We start from the raw sequence: 14,936 nt of genomic DNA, 5'->3' as shown, positions 1-14,936 counted from the left end.
GACTAACCAGAAAAGTTGTTTGATGAATTATTCAATGATAAAAAATTCAAAAGCTTGTTTTCTGGGTCTTTTTAATTGATTGAGATCAATAAAAAGTTACTAAACATGATTTAGAATAGGTGTGTAAACTAAGAATGACTCGAAAATGGGATTTCGATGATCTCGGTTTCACGAAAAATGCTTAAAGCTTGGAGGAAGATGACAATGGTGAAATTTGATCTAGACTAATAGAGCTTGAATTGAGGATTGAGTAACGATCTTACTGACTTAACTAAGAGATTGCAAAAAACGATTTGGGAATTGATTGAGTAAACTAAGAGAATTTCGGACTTGAAATTTCTGAATTAGAAAGCTTTTCTGAGGAACTTGAGATTGAAGAACTAATTCTGGGAATTGAGAACTTGTTTAAACTAATTAGATGCTAAAGAACCATTTCTAAGAACATAAGGATTGATAAAATGGTCCATTTTGGCAAGAAACTTGATAGACAAATTGGGAGTTGAGAATAAAGGATTTGAGCTCAATTCATAGTTTTTTGAGCAACAAATTTCATGTTAGTGGTCCTTAAATTTCTCATCCATGATTCCCATTACCTTCCCATAAGTTAAAGAAAGAACATGAGTGAGTTGGAAGCTAGAAAAGTGGAGTTGGGGCCATGAAACACGTTCTTGAGATGTGTAGACAAGTTCAAACCCGTTTTCAGCACTAGTGCTCTTTGAAAAATTCTACTGGCTTCGTTACAGCTTCGTTTTGCTCCATTTTTTATATTCCGGAAAGCTAACATCCTGAACTTTCTAAGAAAAATACTGACCTTCCGATATTTTGGTGTTTTCGGGGTCCATTTTCATTGTCGAAGTTGCTAGACATGTTGCTGAAAAATGGTACAAATTTGCCCTTGATTTCTATTATTTCTTTTTCTTTTTCGATAATAATCTTTGATATTATTTCTTATCACATTTTTATTTTGTTGAGAGATAACTTTAATTAAATAAAAATAACTATAGAGTAAAATTATAGCCTATGCTAAAAATATAAAAATTAAATTACCCCTAACAATGCCTAGATTTGTAAGATGTTGGACAACTAAGCTTGATATGTAAATGAGCTTTCAAAATAGACCATATTTATAATTAACCCTATTTTTTTTGGTAAACTGTTATGGTGTAATTTTTTTTTTGGCCAGTAAAAAAGAATTATATTCCCTTTTTTTTTTGTCTAGCGGAAAATATTGCATTATTTATTACCCTAGTAAGTATATTGCTAAGTAGTAGGCATGAATAAATAATCTGGATGAGTGTGGATGGGAAATTTTCATTAATATTAAATAATTAAATATGAGTTGCTTAGTCAACTCATGAGTCATGAATGAAGCCATAATGATAAAGAATATAAAAACCACCAAAATAATTGAATTGTTTCTTTTTTTTTGAGAAAAAATTATTGAATTGTTTTAATTATATTTTATTTTCCTAGTATTTTATTTTTATACATTATTTTGAGAATATTAAATATTTTATTTATTTTATTATTAAATGCAGAAAATTATTAAATACTTTCTTATTTTATAAAATGACAACTACGTCATTCTTTTTTTTCGATATTTACTCCCTTCATTTTTTTTATAGAATTTATTCTCTTCATTTTTAAAAATAATATATTAAAGGTAAGAATTTGGTATACTCAATGAAAAAATTATTAAATTGTTGTTTAAAATGTTATTTTACTAATGATTACGGTAGAATTATCTTCGACCGGAAATACCGTGCCGTTGGATCGGCAGAAACACTCTAATGCTAAAGTTATTAGAGTAGTTGTAAATAATAGGCCTAATGCATACCCAGCTGTCACGTCCGTGTCTAAATTTCTAGAATTTATACCTTGATAGTAATATATATTATAATTATTAGGTGTGTGATTTTTATTTGGTGTTACGGGAAAAATTTGGAGTTCATTTGATGATTTTAGGTATAAATTAAAAGTTTAGAATAATTTTTAAAAGATTATAAAAAAATGAAGGATCAAATGTGATATTTACCAAACTTTTCTTAAATATTCCAGATGATATGCCATCATCATCATCTATAACTATTATCTTTTCTTTTTCGTTTTCAATTCCTTTTTTAAAAATTTATCAATTTTCTCTGAACCATTTCTCCACCGTTTCTTTGATTTATGAAGAATCGACCGTCCGAATCATTTGAAATTGGAACCATAACATCTTTATGCATAGATCTAAGTCCTAGCCGAAGAGTTTTTGAGTTTCGGCAATGTTTGGAGGGAAATGTCTTAGACAGAGTTTCGAGGCGAATTGCACGGGTTTGTGGTTTTCAATTAATAGCCAAGGTAAGTAACTATCAACTATATTTTGAGTTTTATGTATATAGATAAATATATATCAAAGATTTTTCAGAAATTGATATTTTAGGGTTATGCAGGAATTTTGTAACATTTGGATTTTTCACGATTTTGTTTTTTATTGTGAAATTACGGTTCAAATGAAGCTATTGATTATGCTTCTATGTTAATTTTAGATTTTACTTGATTATGTTGATTTAAGGCTTAAATTGGTTGATTTACATATATACATATATGTTTTTGGTTTCAATATATATATCTATATTGAACAAAATGAATTTGATGATTTCTTACAAATTGTTTTTGGATTGAGAAACCTATTGCGGTTATTGTTGTTATTATTTTGGATTGAAGTCCAAATATGATTTTTATGATACAAAAAAGCTAATTGAAGCCAAATGATTTATGGTTATGAAATAGTTTGGAATTTGATTGTGAAAATGAAATTTGAGCACGCTATGATTTTATGATTTTATATCCATCGAGAGTTATCCGGATCGGTGGTTTTATATTTGAAGACCATGTTCAGTGAGGGACATGGCCTGTGTACACAGTCTGAAAGACCTATTGGGTATGGCAAAGAAGTGTTGGGTAAGACCATATGGGATAGACAATGTTAAGAGACGTCTCGATTATATATGTGGTTATGGATTGATACTTAAGGGGAGAAACTCGAGGATGGATACAATGTTTTAAGTTCAATTGGATTATGTTTTCGGTTATGATTGATTTTGATATAAGGTTTTACGTTTGATTAAATACGAGTTGGTTTGATAAAACACTTATTTGATTACAATATTTTATAAGGTATTGAACTCAAGAATGGATACAAGAGTATATATTTTTATGGTTTTGGTTTACTACTTTGACTATATTATATGAACTTTGGTTTTGAGTATCGTTTATGAGGTTTTGATTAAATCCCTTCCTAAATGTATATATGTAGCTATGTTAAGTAAAGTTGGTTTTTATGGCTGATAGTTTCTTATTGAGATTTTTGTCTCGCGTTTTTAAATGTTTTAATGTTTTTAGGTGATAAAGTACAGGATATAGAGAAGGTTACCGATCGATTAGGCGAGGTTTGGAAGTTGGCTGCTTATTATTAGAATTATGGTTAGAACTTTGGTATTTCAAGTGTATGATATTATGGTATTTGGATGAATTGGACACTCCTAAGTATTGATTATTATCTTTCTATTTCACGCCCGATGCCGATTGAGGTCATTTAGGGTCGGGTGTGACACCAGCCCCCTAAAGTTGTCCGTTTTGTTCATTTAACCCCCTCACCTTACGGGACAACCCTTTAACCCCATAAACTCCATAAAAATGGTATTTCTCACCTCCTTAACTTGTCCAAATTTGTCATTTTACCCCTTGTCAACTCATCGAATATCCTATTTACCCCCTCAACTCCATAAAAGTGGTATTTCTCACCACTTATGATCCTATTTACCCTCTTAATTTCATAAAAATGGTATTTCTTATCCCTTTATAGTAGTAAAAAAAGTTGAATGGAGAAAGAACGAATAAAAAATACAAATAACAAGAACATTAATATAAACAAGTTTAATACATTATATGTAGGGATAATGTACCGAAATGGGCCTATGATTTTTAGGGAAGTATCAATTTAGGTTCCACTTTTATGGAAAACATAAATATAGGTTTAACGTTTAAAAAAAGTTATCAATTTAGGCTTCGATAACGGATTGTAAGGGGTGAAAAATACCACTTTTATGGAGTTAAGGGGGTAAATAGAACATTCTATGAGTTGGGGGATAAATGGACAAGTTAAAGGGGTGAGAAATACCATTTTTATGGAGTTTAGGGGGTTAAAGGGTTGTCTCGTAAGGTGGGGGGTTAAATGAATAAAACGGACAACTTTACGGGGCTGGGTATGCATTAGGCCTAAATAATAAGAATAATAATCAGTAAAAGATTCAGAATTTTGTTTGTGTACCTTAGGTTTTATATAACTGGAGTATTTATATAGATTTTTTTTTATAACTTTTAGCATTCAATGGTATGAAGTTGAACAGTCATACTTTTAATACTCATTTAATGGCTATTAATTGTTATATAACCGTTTTCAGTATTAATGACGATCGGTTCAGTTTAATCCTTTGGTGCTTATAATTGTTCGGGGATATAATAACGGATCCTTTGGTCGTATCTCCTTCTATGGGTCTTGGTGTATCTCCTTCCCTTCGCGAGGCTTCACTGTACTGCACATGGCTGGTTATAATGTTGAAGGCTCGTGGTTTCTTTTCTTCTTACACTTCTACCTCATAATGTATCAACTAATATATTTTCTAGAATACTAAATATTTTATTTATTTAATTGTAATAAATATTAAATATATATTTATAAAATGAAAAACTAATTTTAAACGGATATGTTTTTCTTAGTATTCTTTAAAAAAAACAAAAGGAGTTAGAAATTGGTGTAATGACGTCATAATGAAGCGTTTAAACGACACGAACCAATTATTAGAGTGGATGGTCATGGTAGAAAAGGACTGCATCAACCTCTCTTCTTCATCTCTGGTTTGTTTTTTTCTTGCAATCGACAAGACAATAGTAGTGGGATTCTCATCTATCTTCATCTATATAGAATATTAGAATGCAGAATTTCTTCTTTACTCCACAAAGATAAAGACGAGACGCTTTTAAGTCAAGTCATCATTTTGATTATTCACCATGAACCAGAAGCAGCAGTTCATGTTCCTAATTCCCACCTTCTTTTAACTACTATCAACCAATCAATCTGATGTGATGATAGCTCAACTTTAAGTGATCCAAATTTAGTTGCAGTACAAGTGTTTCAATTGAATACATTGCATCCTTATTTCGATTTATGTACTGCAAACTCTCTTTTGTACTTTTTTTTGAAAAAGATATTTGACTTTTCAATTTGGATTTCAGTATAAATTATGGAGTTATGAACAATATCTTGTCGCTCTAATTTGATTGACAGAAACCCATTTGGATTTGGGGTATTCTTTTGTTGTGGAATTTAATGCCGTGTTGATTGCATTGGGAGTCTCAATCAAGCATCTGTCTCCTTCTCCATTCAATTTCGCTTTTCGGGCTATATATCTCTGCTTGATTTTCTCAATATTTCAGATTTCAATTTTGCCATTTGGCTTCTCTTCATTTGAGGCTTTTCATTAATGTCTGCCTGGAGTTAAAGAGAAGAACATTAAGGTAATAATGGTGCAGATTTTCTTTGGATTGTGATACTTTTTCTATAATTTGGTATTGAGAATATATATATGCTTCATTGCTAGGTTGATTGTTACAGGGAGGACTTAAGATAGTTAGATGAATAATCAAAGGAACATGGGGGAAAGGGAAGAGATAATTGATGAAAAGGAGGATTCAGAAGGGGGAAAAGATGAGGTAGAATCAGAAAGAATTGCTCCATGGACTACACAAATCACAATTAGGGGGCTAATAGCCAGTTTGGTAATTGGCATCATTTACAGTGTGGTAGTGATGAAACTAAATTTGACGACAGGAATAGTCCCTAATCTCAATGTTTCAGCTGCTCTACTGGCTTTTGTTTTCATTAGAGGATGGACTACAATCCTTCACAAAGCTGGGATTGTGACTAAGCCATTCACTAGACAAGAGAATACAGTAATTCAGACTTGTGCTGTTGCCTGCTATAGCATTGCCCTTGGAGGTAAGCTCCTGATCCTTCATATTCATGTCTCAATTTGATGCATATGTTGATGGAATATTGAAATTGCAGGTGGTTTCGGGTCATATCTCCTGGCATTGAACAAGAAGACATACGAGCAAGCTGGGGTTGACACACAAGGAAATACTCCTGGAAGCACTAAAGAACCTGGGGTTGGTTGGATGACTGGCTTTCTCTTTGTTAGCTGTTTTGTTGGTCTGCTTGCTTTAGTTCCTCTTAGGAAGGTACTTCATTTTCCCCTTCTAAACACCTTACACTTAGGGCTTTAATCTATGATTGTATTGTATTGATTTGTAAGTGTTATCGTTACCAGATTATGATAATAGACTACAAATTAAGTTATCCAAGCGGAACAGCTACTGCAGTTCTCATCAATGGTTTCCACACTCCCAAAGGAGACAAGATGGCTAGGTATTCCATACATAACAGTTCTTTAGATTTGAATGCTTAATTAACACATGTATTAACACATCATTTCTTGTTACAGGAAGCAAGTTCAAGGGTTCATGAAGTTTTTCTCAATGAGCTTCCTTTGGGCTTTCTTTCAATGGTTCTATTCTGGTGGAGAAGCATGTGGATTTGTTCAATTCCCAACATTCGGATTGAAAGCGTGGAGAAACTCGTTAGTCCGCTTATACTTTATTGAATCATTGTAGCTTTTTTCTTGTGTTAGTTTTGCATTTTAATTGATGAATGAAAATGAACTCTGCAGATTTTACTTCGATTATAGCATGACTTATGTGGGAGCTGGAATGATCTGTTCCCATACTGTGAATTTGTCTTTGCTTCTTGGTGCTGTGATTTCTTGGGGAATCATGTGGCCACAGATAGGCGGTCTTAAAGGAGATTGGTACTCTGCTGCTTTAAAACCAAGCAGTATGAAGAGTTTAAACGGTTACAAAGTTTTTGTTTCTATTGCTCTGATCCTAGGAGATGGCCTCTACAATTTTTTCAAGATACTCTATTTCACTGCCTGTAACATAAGTGCAGCAGCCAAGAATGGCAAACACAGAACTTGTGCAGTTTCTGAAAAGCATGATCAAGTTCCTGATGATCTTCGACGAAACGAGGTTTTTAGGAGAGAAACAATTCCAATTTGGGTAGCTTGTTTAGGGTATGCTGCATTCTCCATAGTCTCGATCATTGCAATTCCTCTCATGTTTCCGGAGCTAAAATGGTACTTTGTAGTTGTTGCATACATCCTAGCACCATCTCTGAGCTTCTGCAATGCTTATGGAGCTGGTCTGACTGATATGAATATGGCCTACAACTACGGAAAGGTTGCTCTCTTTGTGCTAGCAGCCATGGCAGGAAAGAATGACGGTGTTGTTGCCGGATTGGTAGGGTGTGGTTTAATGAAATCCATTGTTTCAATATCTTCTGATTTGATGCATGATTTCAAGACTGGCCATTTGACTCTCACTTCACCTCGTTCGATGCTCGTTAGCCAGGCAATCGGGACTGCAATAGGCTGTGTCGTAGCCCCTCTTACATTCTTTCTCTTCTACGAAGCTTTTGATGTAGGCAATCCTGATGGGCAGTATAAAGCTCCTTATGCAATCATCTACCGAAACATGGCGATTCTCGGAGTAGAAGGGTTCTCTGCTCTTCCACAGCATTGCCTGCAGCTTTGTGGCGGATTTTTTGGGTTTGCTATTGCAGCAAACTTGTTGAGAGACCTAGCCCCTAAACCTATTGGAAAATGGATCCCTCTTCCAATGGCAATGGCAGTGCCATTTCTTGTAGGTGCATATTTTGCAATAGATATGTGTGTAGGGAGCTTGATTGTGTTTGTATGGCATAAGCTAAACACCACAAGGGCAGGATTGATGATTCCTGCTGTGGCTTCTGGGTTGATTTGCGGAGATGGGCTGTGGATTCTACCTTCATCCATTCTTGCCTTGCTCAAAATTCGTCCACCCATATGCATGAATTTCCAGCCTACCAAGTAGAATTTTGAGAATCCTTCTGTCAGGGATCAATCTAGAGGGTCGGGAGGGAGCTTCAGCATCCATAGGTATTGAAATACCTTTATGAGTGAATTCAAGACCCGTCACTGTCTTTAGTTGATTACAAATAAAACTAGCTGCACCACCCAAGTCAGAAGTCAGGTGCAGAACTAATTAAACATATAGATGGCTAGATTATTAGAGAGTTTTTCCATTTACAAAGAGTCATAGTTAAAATGTCACATATGTATATTTTTGGGCAAAGAAATGTGAAATTAATATGTATACAAGCTAGTTTTTGTTATATCCTTCTTCGCAACTATAAAAAGCAGTAGCAAATAGGCCTAAACTGGTGTTGTTCAGTTTAATTTATGATACCAGTGTCCCTTTGTTCCTCGTCGCCTTACAACTCATAATGCTATCACTGCATTTAAGTTTTTCCATTGTAGAAAACTCGGCTGAAAGCAAACAAAAGGAATTTTGGTTTGAAAAATGAGATGAGCAAGTCTTTTGATTCGTATTGATTGAGTTTTTGTAATCAACAAATAGATATGAATATAAATATTGATCATGTCCGGTTTGATACAAATAAAATTGATTCGAGTTTCTGGTAAGGCTTTGGTGAACACATATGCTTGTTGGTCTCTCATTGGTGAACACATAAGATTTGGTGAACACAATTAATATCGGGATATCAATTACTTCTTGTCAATAAGTTTATGATCACCTGAGAAGGAAGAAAACCGTCGGACAGGGGCTGGAAACCAACAAACCCTCTTCGATGCCTAGGTTAGTATCCGAAATACATAACTTGAGATTTATTTAGTGAAAGTGGTTAATATTGAATTGTGTACCTAGTTCTTGCTTCATGTGCTATTTATAGACATTAATGTATGTGTCATTGCACACATGTCAGTATGTTACTGGTCCAGAACCTATATTTTCGTAATAAAGTGTCTTGAGTGTGCCTTTTGAAATCCAAAGCTCCTTTCTTTTATTAATTCCGAAAAAGCCATTCTTAATTGGATGAACCGTCGAGATATATGAAATAATGGATCTGGACTTATGTGCTTAAACCCATTATATTATTTCATACCATATCAACACAATATATATGTATAAAATTGTACAAATATCATCTAGTATGAACTTTTTTATATTTCAATAAATATTATATAAAAATTATGTTATCTTTTTAATATTTATAAGAAGATTTGATTAATATTTAAATATTACATAAAATAAATTTTAAAAATTTAATAAATTATATAATTTATGTTGGAGTATATATATATATATATATATATATATATATATATATTATAATCTTGATAATAATAATAGTAACTATTTAGTTTAAAAAATATGCATTTTATAAAAAAAATTGAGCTTATATATTTTACAATTTTTAGTTTTTAAGTACATCAAATTTTATTATATTTTTAATTCAGTATATTGAATTGATAAATTTGATATTTTCAATTTTATTTGTATAATTTTTATTAATATTGTTATGAGGTAAAATGTGAATAAATATTATTTTTATTTGATTTTTTTAATTTCGATTAAACTTCGGTTGAACTGCGATTGCACCTCTAGCTTTTATTTATTTATTTATTTTTTTTGTCTTTTCTGATTTTTTTTTGACTGGTTTGGTTTTAATAATCATGTTTAAGATTGTGTGGTTTTTATGTTATAAATTTAGTACATTTTAAAATTGGGTTATAATATTAGTTGGGATCAAGTTGAGTGATGATATATGCAATTTACTTTTAGAAAAAACTGCACGGTTGTTAATAATAGGGTTATGCTATACGTCGCCTCTACTTTATTTACCGTCGCCTTCTGTTTGACATTTTTGCCATTTTTATTTTTTATTCAAAAAAGTGAAATTCTCTCAATCCCGAAGAACAAAACGAAGAAAAATCATGCCTCCAAAACAAGGAAAAATAATTGAACATCTAAGTTTCGTATTTACCAATAATCTGAAATTTAACGAATTGAACTTAAAAAGAAATTTTTTTTTGGTTGAATTTGCTCTAAACGGGTAGTCCATACGGTCCGGTCCATGGACTGGTAGCATGAACTACCCTATTTTGCCTAGGCAAAACGGGTAGGCTACCCTATTTTGCCTAGGCAAAATAGGGTAGCCTACCCGTTTTGCTTAGACAAAATAGGGTAGCCTACCCGTTTTGCCTAGGTAAAAACGGGTGGGCTACCCGTTTTCCTTTAGGAAAATGGATTTATTTATTTTAATTATAATAAATATTAATTATAGATAAATTATGTATTAACGCGTGCAATACATAATTTATGTATTTTTTATTTCCAATCAATAATTTATATATACGTTTTTTCTATCCAGTCAATACATAATTTACGTATAATTAAATTTACGTTCTAAAAGGTAAATAAATATAATTTACCAAATAAAAATTAATTGGACATTTCAATACGTATTTTTTATTTTTTATTTCCAATCAATACATAATTTATCTGTAATTAATATTTATTATAATTAAAAAAATAAATAAATAAACCCGTTTTCCCTAAAGGAAAACGGGTAGCCCACCCGTTTTTACCTAGGCAAAACGGGTAGGCTACCCTATTTTGCCTAGCCTAGGCAAAATAGGGTAGTTCATGCTACCGGTCCATGGACCGGACCGTATGGGCTACCCGTTTAGAGCAAATTCAACGAAAAAAAAATTTCTTTTTAAGTTCAATTCGTTAAATTTCAGATTATTGGTAAATACGAAACTTAGATGTTCAATTATTTTTCCTTGTTTTGGAGGCATGATTTTTCTTCGTTTTGTTCTTCGCAGTTGAGAGAATTTCACTTTTTTGAATGAAAAATGAAAAGGGCAAAAATGTCAAACAAGAGGCGACGGTAAGTAAAATAGGGGCGACGAATAGCAATCCACTAATATTAAACATGTCAGCCGATTTTGTTAGAAGAGCTATAAAATTTAGGGTTAATTTCTAATAAATGTCATGAAATCACGTTTTTGTAGATCTAATTCGTGTTTTTCTTTGTTACAATCGAATTTTGTAGTTTGTAAAATTTTCATTTTTTTTGTTGACTTTGTCAAATTTGACCGATAATGATCTCAAAATGAAAATTTTCAAGAATTAAATGATATTTTCAACCTTTTAGATTTTAGGTCATTTAGAGCATCTCGAACAGCCTCTTAAATTAGCTCGTAAGTTAAAATTTGAGGAAGGAGAATAAAAAATCAGCTCCAACAGCCTCTTAGTGGCTCCTCAAATCACTAAGGGAGTGTTTGGTTGGAGAGAATGAGGGTAAGGAATGAGAATGGGAATGAAATTTTCCCTTTGTGGATGTTTGGTTAACTAACATTAAGATTGGAATGGGATTCACGTTCCTTTAAACATGGGATTTAATGTTTCCCCTTCCTTACCCTATTAATCAACTTGATTCCCTCCGTAAACCTCCCACACCCACGATCTGGTTTTTTTTTTTTTTTTTAATAAACCTAAAATCCTATTTAAAATCATTTTATAACCTGTGACATTAAAATTAGTTTACAGTTGAATGAATTCAAGATAGTTCGCATTCCTATTATAATACTAATATGTCATAAATCCTTATATATTCTAAGTCATAAATGCAATTTGAATTTAATTTTTTTTTTACTTTTTTTTATTAAAATTATAATAATTATTATTATTTAATAAATTATTTTTAATAAAAATTATATTTATTCCGATTCCGTTCACTAGAGAATCAAACAGTTCCAAAAGGAATAGATTTCGATTCCAGATTGAACCAAACAGACTAAATAAATAGTCATTCCGATTCTGATTCCGTCACATTCCGATTCCGATTCCGAAGTTTAAACCAAACGCACCCTAAGAGTCTCTCCATCCCCTCTATTAATAGAGAGCATCTCTCCACCTCTTAGTGCCTCCTAACTTCATTTTTTTATTAATACTTTATAATTGATGAGTCTTTCTCCTCACACTATTGGTAATATAACAATAAATAATAATCTTAATAATAGAATAATAAATAAAAAGTGAATATAAGGAGCATTGTTGGAGATGATATATCTTAGTCACTCTTAAATCACTAAGAGTCAATTATTTATATTATTTATAGAGAGTTCACTAAGAGTCTCTTGGAGATGCTCTTAGGTGTTGTTTGTGTATGAGAGAGAAAATTAATTTTTAGAAAGAGAAAACTCTAAAAAGAATGATTTTGAAAAATAAAAAATGTAGTTCATAATAACTATTATACTAAACACTTTTAATTTTTGAAATTTTTTTATTTTAAAATCGTTATTAGTCAAATTTTGTAAAATCAATTCAAAATAACTAACGATGTCAACTACATGGTTTATTTTATATAAAAAAAACCACATATAGTAAGATGTGAAACCACGAGATATTTATTTGATATTAAAACAAAAAAAATTTATTCAAACTGCTTTTTTCTTAACAAAATAGTTTACTGTTTAATTTTTTTTTAAAGATTCTTTGATGAATTTTATTTAAAAAGAATTAAAAATAGGAATATTGTTGATGATATTTTTGATATTGACTTATATTGGCTGTTTCCTATTCTAGTCGTGTGGTCACCACAGGCTGCCGATTTTGACTTTTCAAAAGCTTGAACAAATAATTCCAAAAAAAAAAAAAAAGAAGCTTGAACAATATGTTCAATAATTTCTTTGTAGATACAATCCCTTTCAACACAATAAAAACAAATAACATTTTCTCTCAAACAAAAAAGTAAAAAATAAAAAAATTAACGTTTTATGAAAATTTTAACAATCAATCAAGTGACTTTCTTTTTGTTGCCCAGAAATTGTTTTGTCGGAAGAATTTGGTTTTACGTGTAGTTACTTGCAAAAAATTTACAAGTGTTATATAATATTATCCAAAATCTTTTTTATTCAAGAAAAAATCACATAATATTCTATTAAAAGAAAAATGAATATAAGAAAACAAAAAATTCTATATAAATACAAGTTAAAGTCAAGGAAAAATAAAATAAAAGGCAATAAAAACTATAAAAGTAACACTTGAAACTAGGGTTGTAAACGAGCCGAGCCGAGCCGAGCCGAGCCGAGCTTTGGCCTGTTCAAGCTCGGTTCGCTATAAAATTAACGAGCTCGAGCTCGAGCCGAGCTTGCTATAAAATTAACGAGCCGAGCCCGAGCTGAGCTTTGGCTTGTTCAATGAGCTTGAGCCGAGCTCCGAGCTTGTTTCGAGCCCAAAATCCTCTTTTGGACTTGGTTCATTAAGAAAATTATCTAACCATGAATTGTTTGTGAGTAAATTGTTAATTATATTTGTGAAGTTTGCTCACAAATAACTCTTTAATTGTGTATATAAACAAGCTCACAAGCAAACTTCGTGAATAAATAAACAAGATACTTACAAATAGTTCGTCTATTACTCATTTATTATGTTTGTGAACGAACTCATCTAATAGCAAATAAAATAATATTAAGTTTAAATATTTGTGAACTAACACAAAACTAAAATTTGTTCATAAATGTTCTAATCGAGCCTGCTCGCGAGCTTTCGAGCCGAGCTTTGGCCTGTTCAAGCTTGGCTCGTTTACGAACCGAGCCAGTAAATCGTGTTCACGAGTGGCTCGTTTACAAATTGAGCCGAGTCGAGCCGAGCTTTTATCGAGCCGATCACCAAACCGCTCATGAGCGGCTCTGTTCATTTACAGCCCTACTTGAAAAAAAAAAAAAAACTATAAATCAAAATATGTAGAAAATTGTAATCCAATCTTCGTCAGTTAGATCTTTTAGATAATCTGATATGAGTCATTTTTACTGCAACCACATAGATCTAGTGAACTACGACAAAATAAAATGCTTATATTCTTGCTAAACCTGGAAAATGTATAAATGAAATAATTATAACTAACAGATTCAATTCAGACAAAGTAAAAATTCCAATGAAATATATAAATTTCAAGAAAAAATGAAAGCATTAACAAAGAAAAATACACTAAGCACATAGATGGAAGAAGAAATAAAGAATATAAACTTTCTTCTTCTTCCTTCTTACGTTCGCTCAAAGAAGGGAAGATTAATAGGTAATATTGTGCCACCCGCAGTTTTTTTTTTTTTTTATGGAAATGCTCAAATTTCATTAAGTAATAAAATTGCTAGTATATGATGATAACAGCAAGGAATAAAACCTCACACGCATATAGGCTAAGCCTAATACATGATCCACATGAGTAAGAAAAAGACTACGAAAAGCAAAAAAGACCATTAAAGGTACATCTAAAATCGAAAAGAGTTGAAACATATATTTATCGTAACTCCAGATACGCAGCATAGCAACTGTAGTCCAACCTTCATCCTTTGAACCATTCTGAAACTTCGGATCTAAGTCTCTTCTTTTACAACCACGTAGATCCTGTGATCTACGGATAAGATCTACCTTTTCTGCACTTGCTACAACAGAAAAGGTTACAAAAACAAAGATCTTAACCAACAACTGCACTTCAAACGGATCGATAGATCGGATAAAGTATAGATCCAACCAAAATAAACTAATGCAAGCCAAAAGAAAAGGAAAACACACTAGCAGAAAACAAAACCAGGGAGAGGAGGAAGAAGGAAGACAAGATTCCCTCTTCCTTCTTAACTAGATAGGATCAATTGGGTCTTTGTTGTGAGTAGTTGGAAAAAAGAGGAAGAAAATGGGGAAATCAGATATTTTCCGAAAGAAGAGGGGGTCGGGGGGTCGGCGGCAGTGCTCAATGAAAGAGGAGAAGAAAAGGTTAAAAGCCTAAACAGAGGAGGGACCTTCTCTCACTAGGCGAGCATGATGAAAATATGGTGCATTGCTAGTTGAGGCTATCAAAATATTAGGTTATTTCTTGCTTATAATTTTTTTTTATTTTAATGGTGGACCGACTACTTATAATAAAT

The 14,936-nt window shown here is 32.1% G+C and overlaps 1 protein-coding gene across 2 annotated transcripts; it reads left to right on the top strand.

Annotated features, from left to right (window-relative positions):
• Nucleotides 1-4,943: 4,943 nt before the first annotated feature.
• Nucleotides 4,944-8,314, top strand: LOC136219582 (metal-nicotianamine transporter YSL3-like). 2 transcript variants are annotated; one of them, XM_066007042.1, is made up of 6 exons: nucleotides 4,944-5,562; nucleotides 5,660-6,043; nucleotides 6,113-6,285; nucleotides 6,375-6,472; nucleotides 6,549-6,683; nucleotides 6,774-8,314. In XM_066007042.1, exons 2-6 carry the CDS (start codon nucleotides 5,680-5,682, stop codon nucleotides 8,011-8,013), a joined length of 2,010 nt encoding a protein of 669 aa, XP_065863114.1. In that variant the 5' UTR covers nucleotides 4,944-5,562; nucleotides 5,660-5,679; the 3' UTR covers nucleotides 8,014-8,314. The 2 variants fall into 2 exon arrangements, with proteins under 2 accessions (XP_065863114.1, XP_065863113.1); XM_066007041.1 differs by having other exon boundaries at nucleotides 4,945-5,562; nucleotides 5,646-6,043.
• Nucleotides 8,315-14,936: the final 6,622 nt, after the last annotated feature.

The sequence above is a fragment of the Euphorbia lathyris genome, chromosome 2 (assembly GCF_963576675.1).
Source record: "Euphorbia lathyris chromosome 2, ddEupLath1.1, whole genome shotgun sequence".
NCBI classification, from domain to species: Eukaryota; Viridiplantae; Streptophyta; class Magnoliopsida; order Malpighiales; family Euphorbiaceae; genus Euphorbia; species Euphorbia lathyris.
This window is presented reverse-complemented; position numbering and strand designations above follow the sequence as displayed.